This window comes from Phymastichus coffea, unplaced genomic scaffold (genome assembly GCF_024137745.1).
Source record: "Phymastichus coffea isolate CEN01 unplaced genomic scaffold, Cenicafe_Pcof_1.1 PCOF00168, whole genome shotgun sequence".
Lineage (NCBI taxonomy): Eukaryota > Metazoa > Arthropoda > Insecta > Hymenoptera > Eulophidae > Phymastichus > Phymastichus coffea.
This window is the reverse complement of record NW_026706979.1, coordinates 185,557-200,435: the sequence shown is the minus strand read 5'-3', so window position 1 is coordinate 200,435 and position 14,879 is coordinate 185,557. Positions and strand designations below refer to the sequence as shown.

Here is a 14,879-nt window from a genome sequence, read left to right as displayed (position 1 = left end):
ATACAACAATATTTTGCTAATTGCAATTTATGAATAAAGATTTTGTAGTTAAATTATTTATTGTTTATTTCACAATATGAAGCGAATAAAACATTTTAATATACATATATGTTTTTGCAGAGAACTATAAAGTGCCTTATTTTTCAGTTATACCAGATTTATAAAATTTCAATATGATGGCATACTCCGCATTAATATTTTTAATAGTACTTTCAACAATGCCCCATCCAATATTTAGCTTTTATGGAGATTTGAAAACTATCGTTCAGTCAATATGGAATTTGATCACAATTAAAATGGGCGGTTTGAAATTCACTCAAGATTTTATAGAGTACCAAGAAAGAGAACTGCAGGATGAGACGCCACCAAATCTTCAAGAATACGACTTTATTGTAGTAGGTGCTGGTAGTGCTGGTGCAACCATAGCAGCAAGGCTCAGTGAAATCGATGAAGTGACAGTGCTTCTAATTGAAGCGGGAGGCCATGAAAATTTACTTGTAGATGTACCTTTACTTGCTTTATTTTTACAGTTTGATGAGAATATTAATTGGAAATATCTAACTGAGCCATCAAACGATTATTGTTTAGCTTTCCAAAATCAGCAATGTAGAGTAGCCAAAGGAAGAGTTATGGGCGGTTCTACTACTATAAATTTCATGATTGCTACCAGAGGTATTGGATTAGAAAAAAAAATTTTTATGTAAAATGTTCGTGTTTGTTTTTATGAGAATATAACAATAAAATTCCTTTAACAGGTACAAAAAATGATTACGACGAATGGGCAACATTGACAGAAGATCCAAGTTGGTCTTATGAAGAAATGTTGAAGTATTTTAAGAAATTGGAAAATTTTAATGTTACTTTGGCTGACGTTGATTTTGCTTATCACGGCACCAACGGGCCAGTTAATATAATGAATTCTCCATACTTTACTCCGCTTGGCAAAGCTTTTGTCAAGGCAGGCGAAGAACTGGGATTTCCACCTGTCGATTATAATGGACGGAAACTAACTGGATTTAGTTACATGCAAACCAATCAAATTAATGGCGAAAGATTGAGTACTAATAGGGCCTACTTACACCCAATAAAAAATCGAAAAAATCTTGTTCTCAGTTTACTTAGCTATGTCAACAAGATACTGATAGATCCTGTTGAAAAAACTGCTTATGGCGTCGAATTTACGAAACAAGGAAAAAAGATAAAAGTTATTGCTAAGAAAGAGGTAATATTATCTGCAGGTGCAGTTGCTACACCCCAACTTTTGATGCTATCTGGAGTAGGACCAGCTGAGCACTTAAGAAATTTAGGTATTGATGTTTTAGTAGATTCTCCAGTTGGAGAAAATTTAATGGACCATGTTGCATTTGGTGGTTTGACATTTTTTGTCAACGAGTCCGTAGGAATTGTTATTCCTGAGTACTTAAAGCCTACAAACCCAATGATTTCTAATTACTTGAATGCACGTACAGGTGATTTTGCAACGGCAGGTGGTGTTGAAGGTTTGGGATATATTAATGTGGACGATCTTAGTCCTGATAATATAATCCCAAACATTGAACTAATGTTTGCGTCGGTCAGCGCAGTTTCTGACTACTTTGTACCCTTTTCTTTCGGAGTAGATTCTTCCTTTTGGAAAAAATATTTCGCCGATCAACTTTATCGGCATGCATGGACTATTTGGCCACTTTTAATCAAACCTAAAAGCCGAGGAAAAATACTCTTACGGAATACCAATCCAAGAGAACATCCAAAAATCATTGCTAATTATTTATCTAATCCAGATGACGTACGTGTTTCTATTAAAGGTATTCGTATGGCAATTAATGTTAGCAAAACGGAAGCAATGCAGCGATATGGTTCTGCATTATTTGAACGACCAATGCCAGGCTGTGAACATAATGAACCAGATTCAGATGCTTATTGGGAGTGCGCCTTGAGATCGTTTACTATCACTTTATGGCATCAATCAGGTACTTGCAAAATGGGCCGGGAAGATGACGCTACTGCCGTTGTCAATACCAAGCTTCAGGTATTCAGGTTTTAATTAATAATTTTCACGGGTTCACAAATTGATTTTGGAATTAAATGTGGATTACAGGTTAAGGGAATAAAACGACTAAGAGTAGCAGATGCATCTATTATGCCAAATATTGTTACTGCACATACGAACATCCCAACCATTGCAATTGCTGAAAAATTTTCGGATATACTAAAATCCAATTGGGGCTTCATTACTTTGTAATTTTTACTAATTTTTTATTTGAATTATCTCCGTTACCAAATGTTGATATGAAAATTCTATTGGTTATATTAACTTTTATAACCTTTATATTCCTTAAAAACGAAATTACTATTAGAAATTATGATTTTTAATCATGCTTAATTCATAACTATACATTTTATTAAAATAAAATTCATTATTACCGTCTATAAAAAAATATCATACATTTTCTTTTCACTTCATGAATTGACTTTATTTGTGTTATAAAAATTATGTTTTTTATTTATTTTTTATTACTAGATATTTTAGTAGATATAAAAGAAAACTAATACTGGAAGTATGGCACGTTAAAAATATTCATTGTTTATGTAGGAATTCAGAGATGAAAATTGTAGATATATTGAAACAATTCAAATTAAATTAACAAATCAAGAGAATAAATAATTTTTAATTCAATGACATATCTACGTAAGTAAAGAATTAGACTGAATGAAATTACAAGTAGTTACATATACTCGACTGGAACTGCCTAACCTCTGAAAGAGCATAAAACTCTTGATTAGGGGGTTGAGTATCAATAATATAATATAATAATACACAACTGAAACTATTTATATTAAAATATATTTAAATTTTATTTTATTACATATAGTACCGGTCATATATTTCCAAAAATTTTATGGAAGAAAAGCCACTTTTTAAACGAGGATATCTCCGATTCTATTGATATTAGAATTAAAATAAAAAAGGCAAATGTAAGTAGAAGAGAAATACTAACTTTATATGGATCACAAAAAATTTTGAAGTTATTTATTCTATTTTTTACACCGCTTTAAAAAGTATCACATTTCAAAAGATTTATTAGGTTCTTCAATCACTTGTATTTTTGAAAATATCTGTGATAGGTAAAAGATTCTGATAGAGATTGAAAAATCTTGAAAAAACCTTAGTATGTGTATTTAAAAGTATGGTAAATCTACATTTCACTTTTTGTTAATAGTGATATTTAATCGCTTGTAACTTCTTAAAAAAGCATCGTAGCGAAAAGGTCATGAGTAATAAATCTTAGGTTTTTTCAAGATCTGTCAATCTCTATCAGAATTTTTCATCTATCACAGATATTTTTAAAAATACAAATGATTGAAGAAATTTAAAAATATTTGGAAAGTTGACACTTTTTAAAGTGGTATGAAAATTAGAAAAATTGCTTCAAAAATGTTCGATGTACAAAAAATGCGATTATATCGTATTGTAATAGCAAAACATGTAATAATTATATCAGAATGGTTTAGTGAAATCGTGCTAGTAATAGTTTTATTAACAAGGTATAATACACGAGCAAGCATCACATGAATAAGTTACTCATAATATTTCCTATTATTCTAAATTTGCATAGTAATTAAAAATATTATATTACTTTAATTTTCAAAATATAATTTTTTCAACAACACATTATGTGTAGTTTAGATAAAATACTTTTCACAAGCAAATTAATGACTAGAGGAAGTGTTAATGGCTAATGCGCGCTTATTTTATGCCAGAGTTATTTCTTTCTTTGACTAGTCTACAGCTGTCACTATGAAGTTACAGTGGTTTTCAATATTTCTAATCGTACTTTTTGCGGTTAATAATCCAGCACATGGAGGAATTTTCGACAACATTAAAAATGGAGTGAAATTTATTAGGGATTCAATAGTCTATACATTCAAGGATGTGTACGGAGGGATTGGATTCGGCTTACATTTTCTAAAGCATGCAAGCGAAGAGCACAGTGATCAAACTCCGTCGAATAATGAAGAGTATGACTTCATCGTGGTGGGCGCTGGTAGTGCTGGAGCTACAGTGGCAGCGAGATTATCCGAAGTCGAAGATGCCAAAGTTTTACTTATCGAAGCAGGAGGCCACGAAAATCTTTTGTTTGATATACCTTTAGCAGGTGTGGCTGTATGGTTCGATCCTTTTATCGATTGGGGTTACGAATCCGAACCTTCTAATGAATATTGCTTAGGATTTAAAAATAATCAGTGTAAACTTCGAAAAGGAAAGGTAATGGGAGGTTCCAGTGTAATTAACTTCATGATTGCTTGCAGAGGTATTGTATATAAAATATTATTGGTCTTTAACATTTTTTTAATTAACAAAATCTGTTTTTATCATACAAATTTTTTTCTACATTCAATATTAATAAACAAAAGAAAACATTATTAAACTTCATATAATAAAGAAAAATTTGAATTTGCATATATGGAAAGAATTTATATTTACAACGATTGCGATTCATGTCATATGAGAAGGATTAATTAGGCAAGAAAAACTAAACTCTTTAAAAATCGTACTTTTTTTATTATTACACTTTTCGTGTTTTGACTTTGTCAAAGGTTGTAAACACCAGGTGTTTATACACTTTCTGTCTGTTAAATACAGTGAATAGAAAGTTATAATTATTGTATAAATTTAGTTTTCTATTCAAATTTAATACAGCACAATCTTGTTCACTTTCGTTACCTATAATTGAGCTAAGCAATTTACAGAGCCTAAGAAAATATAGTCAAACTGTTAGGCAAATGTTAATTTATTTATATATGAAGTTCACTCAATACAAATATAAAATGACACTCCATAATTGTTTAGATAAATCAAATTCATGAAAAATATATAAATTAACGAAATTTGACTTTAATATCTATTTAAGGATTAAAATCTGATGATCGATTCAGATTTATTACACCATCATATATAAATCGTGTAAAATAAAGTTAATCTTTTAAAGGCCCTAACTTATTTCAATTTTTCTGTTACTGTGTAATCTTTATGATTATCAATTACAATTTTTCATTCAAGTAGCTTTGTACGTCGGAAAAGATGTTTTATATTTTCACATATATGGAATATCCCTATTATCGACAGCTTAACCCTTTTCCTCCCAAATAACACAAATTTTTTCTTAACTTTCATCCTCATATCTTATAATAAAAAAAATCGTATGAAAAATTTATCAAGCATCATATTTTGTAGATTTTGACCTCCTCTTTCGAATGCCGTTGACAAAATTTACCTAAATTGTAAGCCGGAAACGTTATAGGCCGGTTTTCCGGAAAATTGACAAATTTTTCGCGTTTTTGTTCTAAAAAAAGTATATTTTGAAATGGAAAAACTTTGCACACACCATTGGAAACACTGTTATCGGTGTTATAGATGTCTTTTCTTTCAAATGCCGTTGGATTTTTTCCGAAATTCAAAATGGCGAACACAAAATGGCGTTCGAAAGGAAAAATTTTTTTTTTAAACTTGACGAATTTTTTCCTCCAAAACTATTAAGTTTAGTGAAAAATTTCTAAGAACAAAAATGTCTTAAAATTAGTCAAGAAATACTCTCAAATTTTTTCAGATTTTTTTACAGTGAATTTGGAAATTTCGATTTTCCAAACATATTTAAAAAATGAGAAATTAAAAATATCTAACAACAAACATCGAAAATTGCAAAGTTTTATCTCATTTTTAAGTAGGCAAGATTTACTTTTAAATTTAATTACATAGCAAGCTGCAAATACTCATACTATTATACATATCTAAGATATATTATCTAATATATTACATATTATTCAGGTACGAAAAGTGACTACGATGAATGGGGTGAAGCGACAGGAGATCCAGGCTGGTCTTACGAAGGAATGTTAAAATATTTTAAGAAACTTGAAAATGCCAATCTTACATTAGTTGATGCAGATCCTAAGTATCGTGGTACTGGTGGACCTGTCAACATAATTAATGCTCCGTATCAAACTCCTCTTGCCGATGCTTTTGTTAAGGGTGGCGAAGAGTTAGGTTATTCTTCAGTAGACTACAATGGAGAAAAATTAACTGGCTTTAATTACATACAAACGAATCAAAGAGGCGGTGAAAGGTTATCTGTTAATAGAGCATATTTGTATCCTATAAAAAATCGCAAAAATCTAGTGGTCAGTATGCGCAGTCATGTGAACAAAGTGATAATCGATCCTGATACGAAAACGGCAAAGGGTGTTGAATTTTCCAAGCATGGAAGAAAAATAAAGGTATTTGCAAAAAAGGAAGTCATATTGTCGGCAAGTGGAATAGGGACTCCGCACCTTTTGATGTTGTCTGGAATTGGGCCTGCCGATCATTTACGCGAATTTGGTATCGATGTTATAGCCGACCTCCCTGTAGGTCAACATCTCATGGATCATGTTGGTTACGGAGGTCTAGTATTTCTAGTCAATGATAGCACATCAATTGTTTTGCAAGACTTTTTAAATCCAGCCAATCCTACTATTCCGGATTATTTAACCGAACGAAAGGGTCTTGGAACAATCGTCGGAGGCGCTGAAGGTCTAGGTTACTTTAACACCAACAATCCGAGCCCTGATGATGACAAACCGAATGTTGAACTAATGCTCGCAAGTCTTAGTATACTATCATTTTGGCTGGCTCACCGACTTTTCGAACAACCTGATTATAAATTTGAAGAGTTATGGGGTGATCATGTTTACGAACGTGCTTGGACAATTTGGCCCATGTTATTGAAACCTAAAAGTCGAGGAAAGGTTTTGTTGCGAAGTTCAAAACCAACCGATGCCCCAAGGATATATCCCAATTACTTTGAAAATCCAGATGATGTTCGAGCCAGCATCGCGGCTATTCGTATGGCAATCAAGATTAGCGAGACACAAGCAATGCAAAAACATGGATCGACATTGTATAGACGTCAAATGTGGGGTTGTGAAAATCATGAACAAGATTCTGATGCCTATTGGGAATGCGCGTTGAGAGCATTTAGCATTACTCTGTGGCATTATTCAGGAACTGCTAAAATGGGAAAAGAGGATGACCCGACCACCGTGGTGAATCCAAAGTTACAGGTATACAGTTGTCTATAATTTAATTACTTACAAATTAGTTAGTTACAAATGTCTTAATAAGATATTTACTTGTAATAGGTAAAGGGAATAAAGAATCTTAGAGTTATTGATCCTTCTATAATGCCAGATATTGTTGTCGCGCATACCAACATTCCGACAATTGCAATTGCTGAAAAAGGAGCAGATATAGTAAAAGCAGATCACGGTTATATTTAATAATAGGCGTAAACTAATGAAATGCAAAAATGTTCCGATTGTTACATTATTATATTTAAATCTTTATAGAAAGAAATAGTTATGCATGAATAAACCGGTACGAAATGTTCGATGTGTATTGTTTGTTATCTGTATTTAACTATTAGACAAATTTTCAAATATACTTGTATAAGTAAGTTCCATTCACCTAATAACCCAATAACTCAAATATGTCAAAATTATATGTCAAATGTAAATATTTATTGGAAATGTGCAACAAGATCCTTAGAACTTAGATTTTGTCATGAAACATGCATTTGCAAAATAGCTCGAAAGGATGATCCAATAGCTGTTGTTCATTGTAAACTTTAGATAATTTCGCTATATTACCTAATGTTATAATAGTAATGTTGAAAAAACTAAGCGTAAAAATGATTATTGTTGTAGGTAAAAGCAACAAATGGATTGAGAGTATACATGATAATACTTCAATATATAAGCCACCATTATATTATAGTACTTAAATATATAAGGTATTTTAAGAATATTCATACATTACATTCTCTACGGTAAACCTTAAAATTAAAATTAAAAATATTAATGTTTATTAAAATCTGATAACACGAGAGTGAAATGAAAGATCTTGTCGAATCGACAATTATCGCCTGTGTCTTGCTCAGTTTTTATAAAAGACGAACCAGAACGTATCGCGGCACCGGTGTGTGTCTGTGAGTTTGTGAATCGAAAAAAGAGCCCGCGAAGTGGAGGCTTGGCAAAACCGGCACAATTGGTTCAGTGGGGCGGTGCCCCATCGGCCTTGGCCGAGGACAGTGAACTTCGCATGCTTGCTTTCTCTGCTGCACATACACACAAATACATATACACACATATGGTGTCGGATTCGAGGACAGGCCCTGCCCCGCGAGAGAATTTTAATCGGCGCGATGTAAAAGGGGCTCCCTACACGAAAACACTTTTTAGCTTTTGTTTTCGTCTCTCGCTTCAAGGCTCGAACGTGTTTTTTTCGGATCTCTGCTCTGCTGCAGGCCTCTACAAGGGATGGGGGTCTATATCGCGTGCTCGTGCGTTATATTTTTTGTTTGGCTTGATTTTTTTTTTAAGCCACGAGGTAACTGACCGAGAAGAGCTCTCTCAAGGAGAAATATTATTTTGGTTATAGAAGCTGGGCATAACGAAAAAAATAATTCTCGGGTAGAGCAATATTTGACCTGATATAATTGCACGAGTGAAATAAAAGAAGAATCTGCGACGATAATGAATAAAACGCAAGGCAGCTTTTATTACATGATTGAAGTATTTAAATTACGGTCAGAACGCAGCGTACGGAATTGATAATTACACTACGAGAGTAAGCGAGGTGCCCCTTTAATTTTCGACTCAAACGCAATTATTATAGCAATGCTCTCGGCAATGGTAGTAGTGTGCCAGTCGGGCGCAGCGTCTGTAGGCAAAAGGCTTGTATAAAAACATGCGTTTTGTTGCAGCGTCTCTCTCTCTCTCTCTCTCTCTCGCTTGTGCCGACGAGAGTGCATTAACCCGACGAGTTTTGCTCACTGCATCCTTCCTTCCAGTCGACTTGAGACAGTTAACGAGTTCCCAGAACAAATCCTGCAGCCCTAAGTTCGAGTCTAAATTTTGCCAAGCTAATTTCATCCACGAACTTGTATCTTCGAATCCCACCAAATATTCATTTGGTCAATGGCGGCGCTGTTTTCTCTATTCTTCCTAGTTTCATTGCGGAATTGCTTTTATCGAACGACAACAGTTTGCGAAACAATTTAAAGTTCTAATCGCAAATTCTGCGGTTGTAAGCTGTACACCGTCATTAACAATTCCCGATGTCTTATATTCAACTCATGCTGACAAAACACAAAAGAAGTGTACCAAAATAGAACTGCAAAGAATATATGTATGAGTAGGGGAAGGCCGGCGCTCTTGGCATGATAATCGTACATAGTCGTTATAATTGAAAATCAATCGCTCACTATCTTTATTATTAATGAACGACACACATCGACGTTCTTATTGCGAATTGTGTCTCATATATTTATAGAGTCTAGAGACATTGCTCTTTCTCTCTCCCTCTCTCTGTCGCGGTGACAACGTGGCAGCATTGGTGCAATTTCGAGAGTGCCATTTCTCTGTCACTTACGTATTACAGATGCTCCCCCTTCATCTCCTTATATCTTTTACTTTCTTTTTGACGCGTTAGATACCTTTTATTTCGCTTTTCATTCTTTATTTAGACGTAGTTTTTTTCTGTTTCGTGCTCGTTCTTCATTGTGCTACCCATCACTCATTCAATTCAACGTGAACCGTATGTTAGGTTGCAGTATATCTGGCGCAAAAGGATAGTAAAGAAATTATTTATGTTCGTTAATGTTTTTTTCTTAATAATGTTCGTTTCTTGCTACTATTGTTAATTATGAATCAATTAAATGTTAACAAATACTTTGATAATAATTTTCAAATGTATAGCACATCAACGAATCAATAAGTGAAGTTATAAACGGGAAAAACGGTTAACCAACGCGCCTGACCAAAACTAGTTTCACCTACTGGTCATATGTGTTATTAAATTTAAAATCAAAGTTCATTCTGATAATTTAATCTTATAGTTTTATCTGATGCACGATCAAGTACTGACATTGCTTTCATTTTGAACTCGACTCCTCATGAAAGAAAAGTCGTGAACTATTATTTAATCCATTATAATAACAAAATCTACTATCATTGCAGTTTGCGTCAAGCTATTAGTTTCATTATACTAACAAAACTCTTATCACCAATAACTAGGCAAAGAAGAAAACTTCTCTTGTACGGCAAATTCTCGAAAAAAAAGTTGTATATTTTTGGTCGGACCCAATAATCCATGTTCCATTAGGGCAATAATATCTGACGGAATGCAGAGTATCGTCGAGAGCAGAGTTAGCCAAGCGCGACGGAGCGCAAACTCCTCCCGTGCAGCTGCAACGGTCATTGGGTTCGATGCACTTGTAACAGAGAGAGAGAGAGAGAGAGAGAGAGAGAGAGAGAGAGAGAGAGAGAGAGAGAGAGAGAGAGAGGAGGCCACGCTCCGAATGACTCAGGCGCGACGGAGAGAGAAAGAGAAGGATAGGCAAAAGCGGCCTTGATCCGAGGTACGTCGCACCTTGACCGTATCTCTTTCTCTCTTTTTGCGATGCGAACTCAAGTCAATTTGTTACGGCCCGCCGTCGTCGACTTCGATTCGACCGCAATGGTTGTAAATATAAAATATGCAAGACTACTAGCTCGAGGGTTACTCGTCTGTCTTTTCTTTTTTCGTTTTTTTTTTTGTTTCGTTTCCTCGATATAAAGTGTATTCTTTAGATATTTACATATCGCGCTAATGATACAAATCGCGCTTCACACGCTCTCCAAACATTCGTTAATTAAGTTGTTAAAAAGTAAAATTATGCGTAACAAATAGTTTTCTCACTTAATCACAGTAGCAGATGTAATTTTAATCAGTCGATTTATTATACGCTCAAGCTTATAAATAAATTACACGCTCGGCGATGGTAGTAGTAGCGCATTTAACACCTAACACGATAGTTTTACATAAGTGTGACGCGGCATATCCTTTTGATCTACCATGCGCTCCTTATTTCTTTTCATGAATGCGTAGTTCCTTCGAGCAATTGCTTTTCTGATAGGATTAAATCTGCTCTTTCTTTCTTTTTTTTCGTCAAGCTGCAGTGACACTGAAGTGCGTTACATGATAAATATGATTTTGAAAGTCAAAGGTCTCTTTGAGAGCATCGAATAGAACGTTATTTTGGCAATTCCTTTACGAGCAATTCAAAAAACAAACATGCGGTACATGACTCGAAGCATTACTTGTCTATAATAACCAAAAGCGCCAATAAAACTTGTTTCTCGCACATCAATTATACATTCATCAATTAAGTCCAACAGCATTAAACACTCTCGACTGCTCCTGTGCTTAAAATCCCTAGTATGCGACTTGTTAGCTGGCGTAGTAATTGCACACGCGTCAATCAGTGTAGCTCGTGTAATTTACAGAGAGAGAGAGAGAGAGATTTCCCTTTGCGTCTAGGCCTGTCTCTGAAGCGAGCGAGCGCAAAGTGCGTCGTCCCTTTGGCGAAGTTCATTGTCTCCACACTGCGGCGGGGAAGGGAGAAGACAAAGGCGGCGCGGACGGTGCTCATCTCTCATAATATATTCCTCTGCGTGTATAAGTATCAACAGCGGAGTATCATCGGCGACTGAAAAGAGAGGGTGCGTTTAAGGTCAGCACATACTCGTGCGACAGAGAAAAAGACGAGGAGAGATATTACTTTGAACTTTATCGACAATAATACTTTCGACACATCCGCTCTTGCAGCTAAAAGCATCGACCATGAGTGCGATCAAGAGAGCGCATTATACTGCTTTTTATCGCGGCGTCTTCTTTGGAAATTACGAGTTCACCAGACGTCGCGCCGATTGATACTCGTTTGCGCGTCAATACCGTACGCATGTACTAGCTCAAATATTTTCGATGACGATTGTAATTTATATTCTTCCAATGATTATCTGCCTGGAATTTTAAATTATTGTCATTTTAACTAACTTCTCAGCTTTGTGCTTTTTGCGTGAAATTCACAAGCGATCGTTAATTCAGTGGAGATATTGTGCCTTTTATCGATAGAATTTAAAAATACAAGCCATTTGCCAAATCAACGAGTAACATATAAAAATATAAAAACTGTCGTCGGATAAAATAAGCCAGCCGGGAGAGACGTGTAAAGGTCAACTCTCCTGCGAGAAAAAAAGCAATCAGGTTCGAAGTCGAGAGTGCATCCCACAGAAATGTTCTATCTGGCTTGAATTTGAAAAGGAAAAAACCAATGTCGGGCCACTCTTGGGTTTCCTCGAAGAATCATGGATATCTAAAAGAAGAACAGTAGAAGAGAGAAAAGAGGATAACAGCGCGAGTATTTTTACCAAAAACAGCTGTCCGTGTGTGGAGCAAGGTTACCGTACCAAATATATCTCAAAAGATAGGTGGTGACCTTTTTCATTGTTATTTACTCAGCTTTATAATCGAATAATCAATGAATACTTATATGATTCAGTATCTTCTGTAACGCAACTGATGTGAGAAATTTTTTATTGCATTAATGTATTCGACTGGTTACCACCGTCAACTCTAGATGAAAGAGTTGTATAGTACATTGAAAAATCATGTCAAAGTGGTATTTTTAAGAATCTCTGGAAAAATGAATATTTGCCAGATAACGCTTCATCACAACCGGAAGCGCGCAAACAAAATCCAGGACTTCGGTAATCCACATTTGACACGTCTATTTTTTCTTTTCTCAAAAGCCGATTTAAAATCTCTGTTGCCGCCCTTGTCACTTTAAATGTCCGATAGCATCGCCTCCAAGGCATATTTATATGCAGACGTGTGCAGCGATGAAGCCGCTCACCTAGAAAGTGTGAGAATGTGCATGTGTGTGAGAGAGATAGCGGCGAAAGTGTGTGATGTGGAGGGAGTTGACTGCGTTGGTATATTTCTGGTCTGTGCTGCTCGCGAGCTAGAGAAGGCGATAGCGCGTGTGGTGCATCGCCCCATAACCTTGAACTGGTGAACAGCCGCGCGACGAACTGCTGCGGGCGTATGTATATATACGTACATAAGCGTCCAAAAAAAAAAAAAGTAAAACACTATTCATATCCTCGAGAGTTAGAAAATTCACTTCAGGTGCCCCGCGGTTTAAAGCTTGTCCTTATCATTCCTTTTTCTTTATCGACACAAGAAAATAAACGAGACGAGGCGAAATTTGTGCCAGTTTATATTCCAAGGACAATGACAAATCAGTCACCGCGAGAAAATCAGAATAATTATAGTGCTTGGAAACGCCGCTTTCGATCTCGAAAAATCTAAATTTTCAAACAATTTCAAAATATTTTTCACGCATGACGCAATGATAATGCATGCGAATAAAGATACAGTTTTCAACATTCAATCATAATATACAAGATAAGCGTCTCCGCAAACAAACAAATCAGCGAAAAAATGTTATATATAAATTGCAGAACGGCCCCGTATCAGCGCATACATATTAAACCAGTTCAAGGATCAAAGTCAGCATTTATCACTGCGGCCGTTAATGTACAAACGAGCGAAGAACCATAAATACACAGTAGCGATAACGGAAAACAAATTCTGCATTTACGTAGCCAAGACAGCACGCCCTTAGCTGCGAGTACGCGATAATCATTTGCTGCGATCATTATTCTTACTCGCGTATAATTCGAATTTATTTCGAGCAGTCTGCAATTCAACGTCACGCGAACTTTAATCAGTTTGACACGGCCAGTGTCTAATTACTTTCTTACGATTTAAAAGAGAAATCCAATGAGTTTTTGTTTTATAAAGGCCAAAAAATTTACCGACACTCACGATCGTAGTTCGCGGAAATTATAAAGAATCAGCGACGCATCGTCTACAATGAACAAAGAAGCCGCGCGCGACGTGACTTACGGAACGAGGTCGCCACTGTGCGCTTCTCTGATCTTGAACTTTTTCCATAGCGAGGCATTCATCATCGTTTCTTCGGCCATTGACGACGAAGCGCTCGCGCCCGCGTATATAAATTAAAGCTTATCGGACGCGCGAGAGAAAGAACCAAGACTGGAAAGAGTTTTTTTTTTTTGTTCGAGCGATGTGCGCGGGAGAGGCTATGAGTGATGAGCTTTCCATGATGTATGCCGGAGAGGCTGACGTTTTTATCCGCGAATCAAGTTGATCTCGTTTTTTGTATAACGTTTATTCCAGACGCCTATAGATTTGCCTGATGTATAGTGCGATGACTGTGGAGAATCGCCATATTATTCGGCAATTTGTATCCTCTTTTCTTTGTTTTTTTTTGTATTGCTCTTGATAAAGAATTCTGAATTTTTTGATAGAATTATCTATCTTCTTGTTTTGCATTCTGAAATAGCCTACAATTACGTGTAATGAATAAGCAAAATGTTTTTGCTAAATATCAATGCATAAATAATAATTAATAAAAATCATCGGACTCAAATGATTATTAATGAAAAAGAAATTTTTGCAAGCTGTAGACGATTATAACATCGATAGGTCAATGATGATTAAAAATATAAAAACAACCAAACTTTCGCAAACGATAAACGAAATAACAATTTTTTGTGTGCTTACTAATAAAAAACGTATCGCAATAAATCTCTTTTCATGGAAGCACGTTTAATTTTCTATAGAAATAAGCATGAAACGTCCTATTCTCTATCTTACGTAATAATTGTATCGCCTCTTCAATTTTCCAGACTAAAAAGTACACACACTTGTCGTTCAATCTATTCATTTCACTCTCTTGGTGTAAGCTTAAGAAAAAAAAACGAAGTGAGAACCCTTTACAGCCACCCTCGGTAACTTCGACTTCAAACCGTCTGAGAATGCGTCTCCCTCGCAATCTGCAGGCAGCCACGCGTGTGCGAAGTAAAAAAAGAAGAGGCACAGGGGAGAGAACGTGCGAGAATAAATCCACCGCGTCGGCACTCTCCTGAAA

The 14,879-nt window shown here is 35.4% G+C and overlaps 2 protein-coding genes across 2 annotated transcripts; both read left to right on the top strand.

The window, feature by feature from the left end:
* Positions 1-218: 218 nt before the first annotated feature.
* On the top strand, positions 219-2,242 carry LOC131673104 (glucose dehydrogenase [FAD, quinone]-like). The gene is made up of 3 exons (XM_058950818.1): positions 219-672; positions 756-2,029; positions 2,099-2,242. The coding sequence occupies exons 1-3, from the start codon at positions 219-221 to the stop codon at positions 2,240-2,242; spliced, it is 1,872 nt and encodes a 623-aa protein (XP_058806801.1).
* A 1,556-nt stretch (positions 2,243-3,798) lies between these two features.
* Positions 3,799-7,765, top strand: LOC131673095 (glucose dehydrogenase [FAD, quinone]-like). Its single transcript, XM_058950806.1, has 3 exons — positions 3,799-4,313; positions 5,828-7,101; positions 7,180-7,765. Exons 1-3 carry the CDS (start codon positions 3,800-3,802, stop codon positions 7,315-7,317), a joined length of 1,926 nt encoding a protein of 641 aa, XP_058806789.1. The 5' UTR covers position 3,799; the 3' UTR covers positions 7,318-7,765.
* Positions 7,766-14,879: the final 7,114 nt, after the last annotated feature.

Coding starts and splice junctions, on each gene's coding strand:
- LOC131673104 (XM_058950818.1), top strand. CDS start 219: ATGCCCCATCCAATATTTAGCTTTTATGGAGATTTGAAAACTATCGTT. Junction 673..755: donor TTTCATGATTGCTACCAGAG/GTATTGGATTAG, acceptor TTCCTTTAACAG/GTACAAAAAATGATTACGAC. Junction 2,030..2,098: donor TTGTCAATACCAAGCTTCAG/GTATTCAGGTTT, acceptor TGTGGATTACAG/GTTAAGGGAATAAAACGACT.
- LOC131673095 (XM_058950806.1), top strand. CDS start 3,800: ATGAAGTTACAGTGGTTTTCAATATTTCTAATCGTACTTTTTGCGGTT. Junction 4,314..5,827: donor CTTCATGATTGCTTGCAGAG/GTATTGTATATA, acceptor CATATTATTCAG/GTACGAAAAGTGACTACGAT. Junction 7,102..7,179: donor TGGTGAATCCAAAGTTACAG/GTATACAGTTGT, acceptor TACTTGTAATAG/GTAAAGGGAATAAAGAATCT.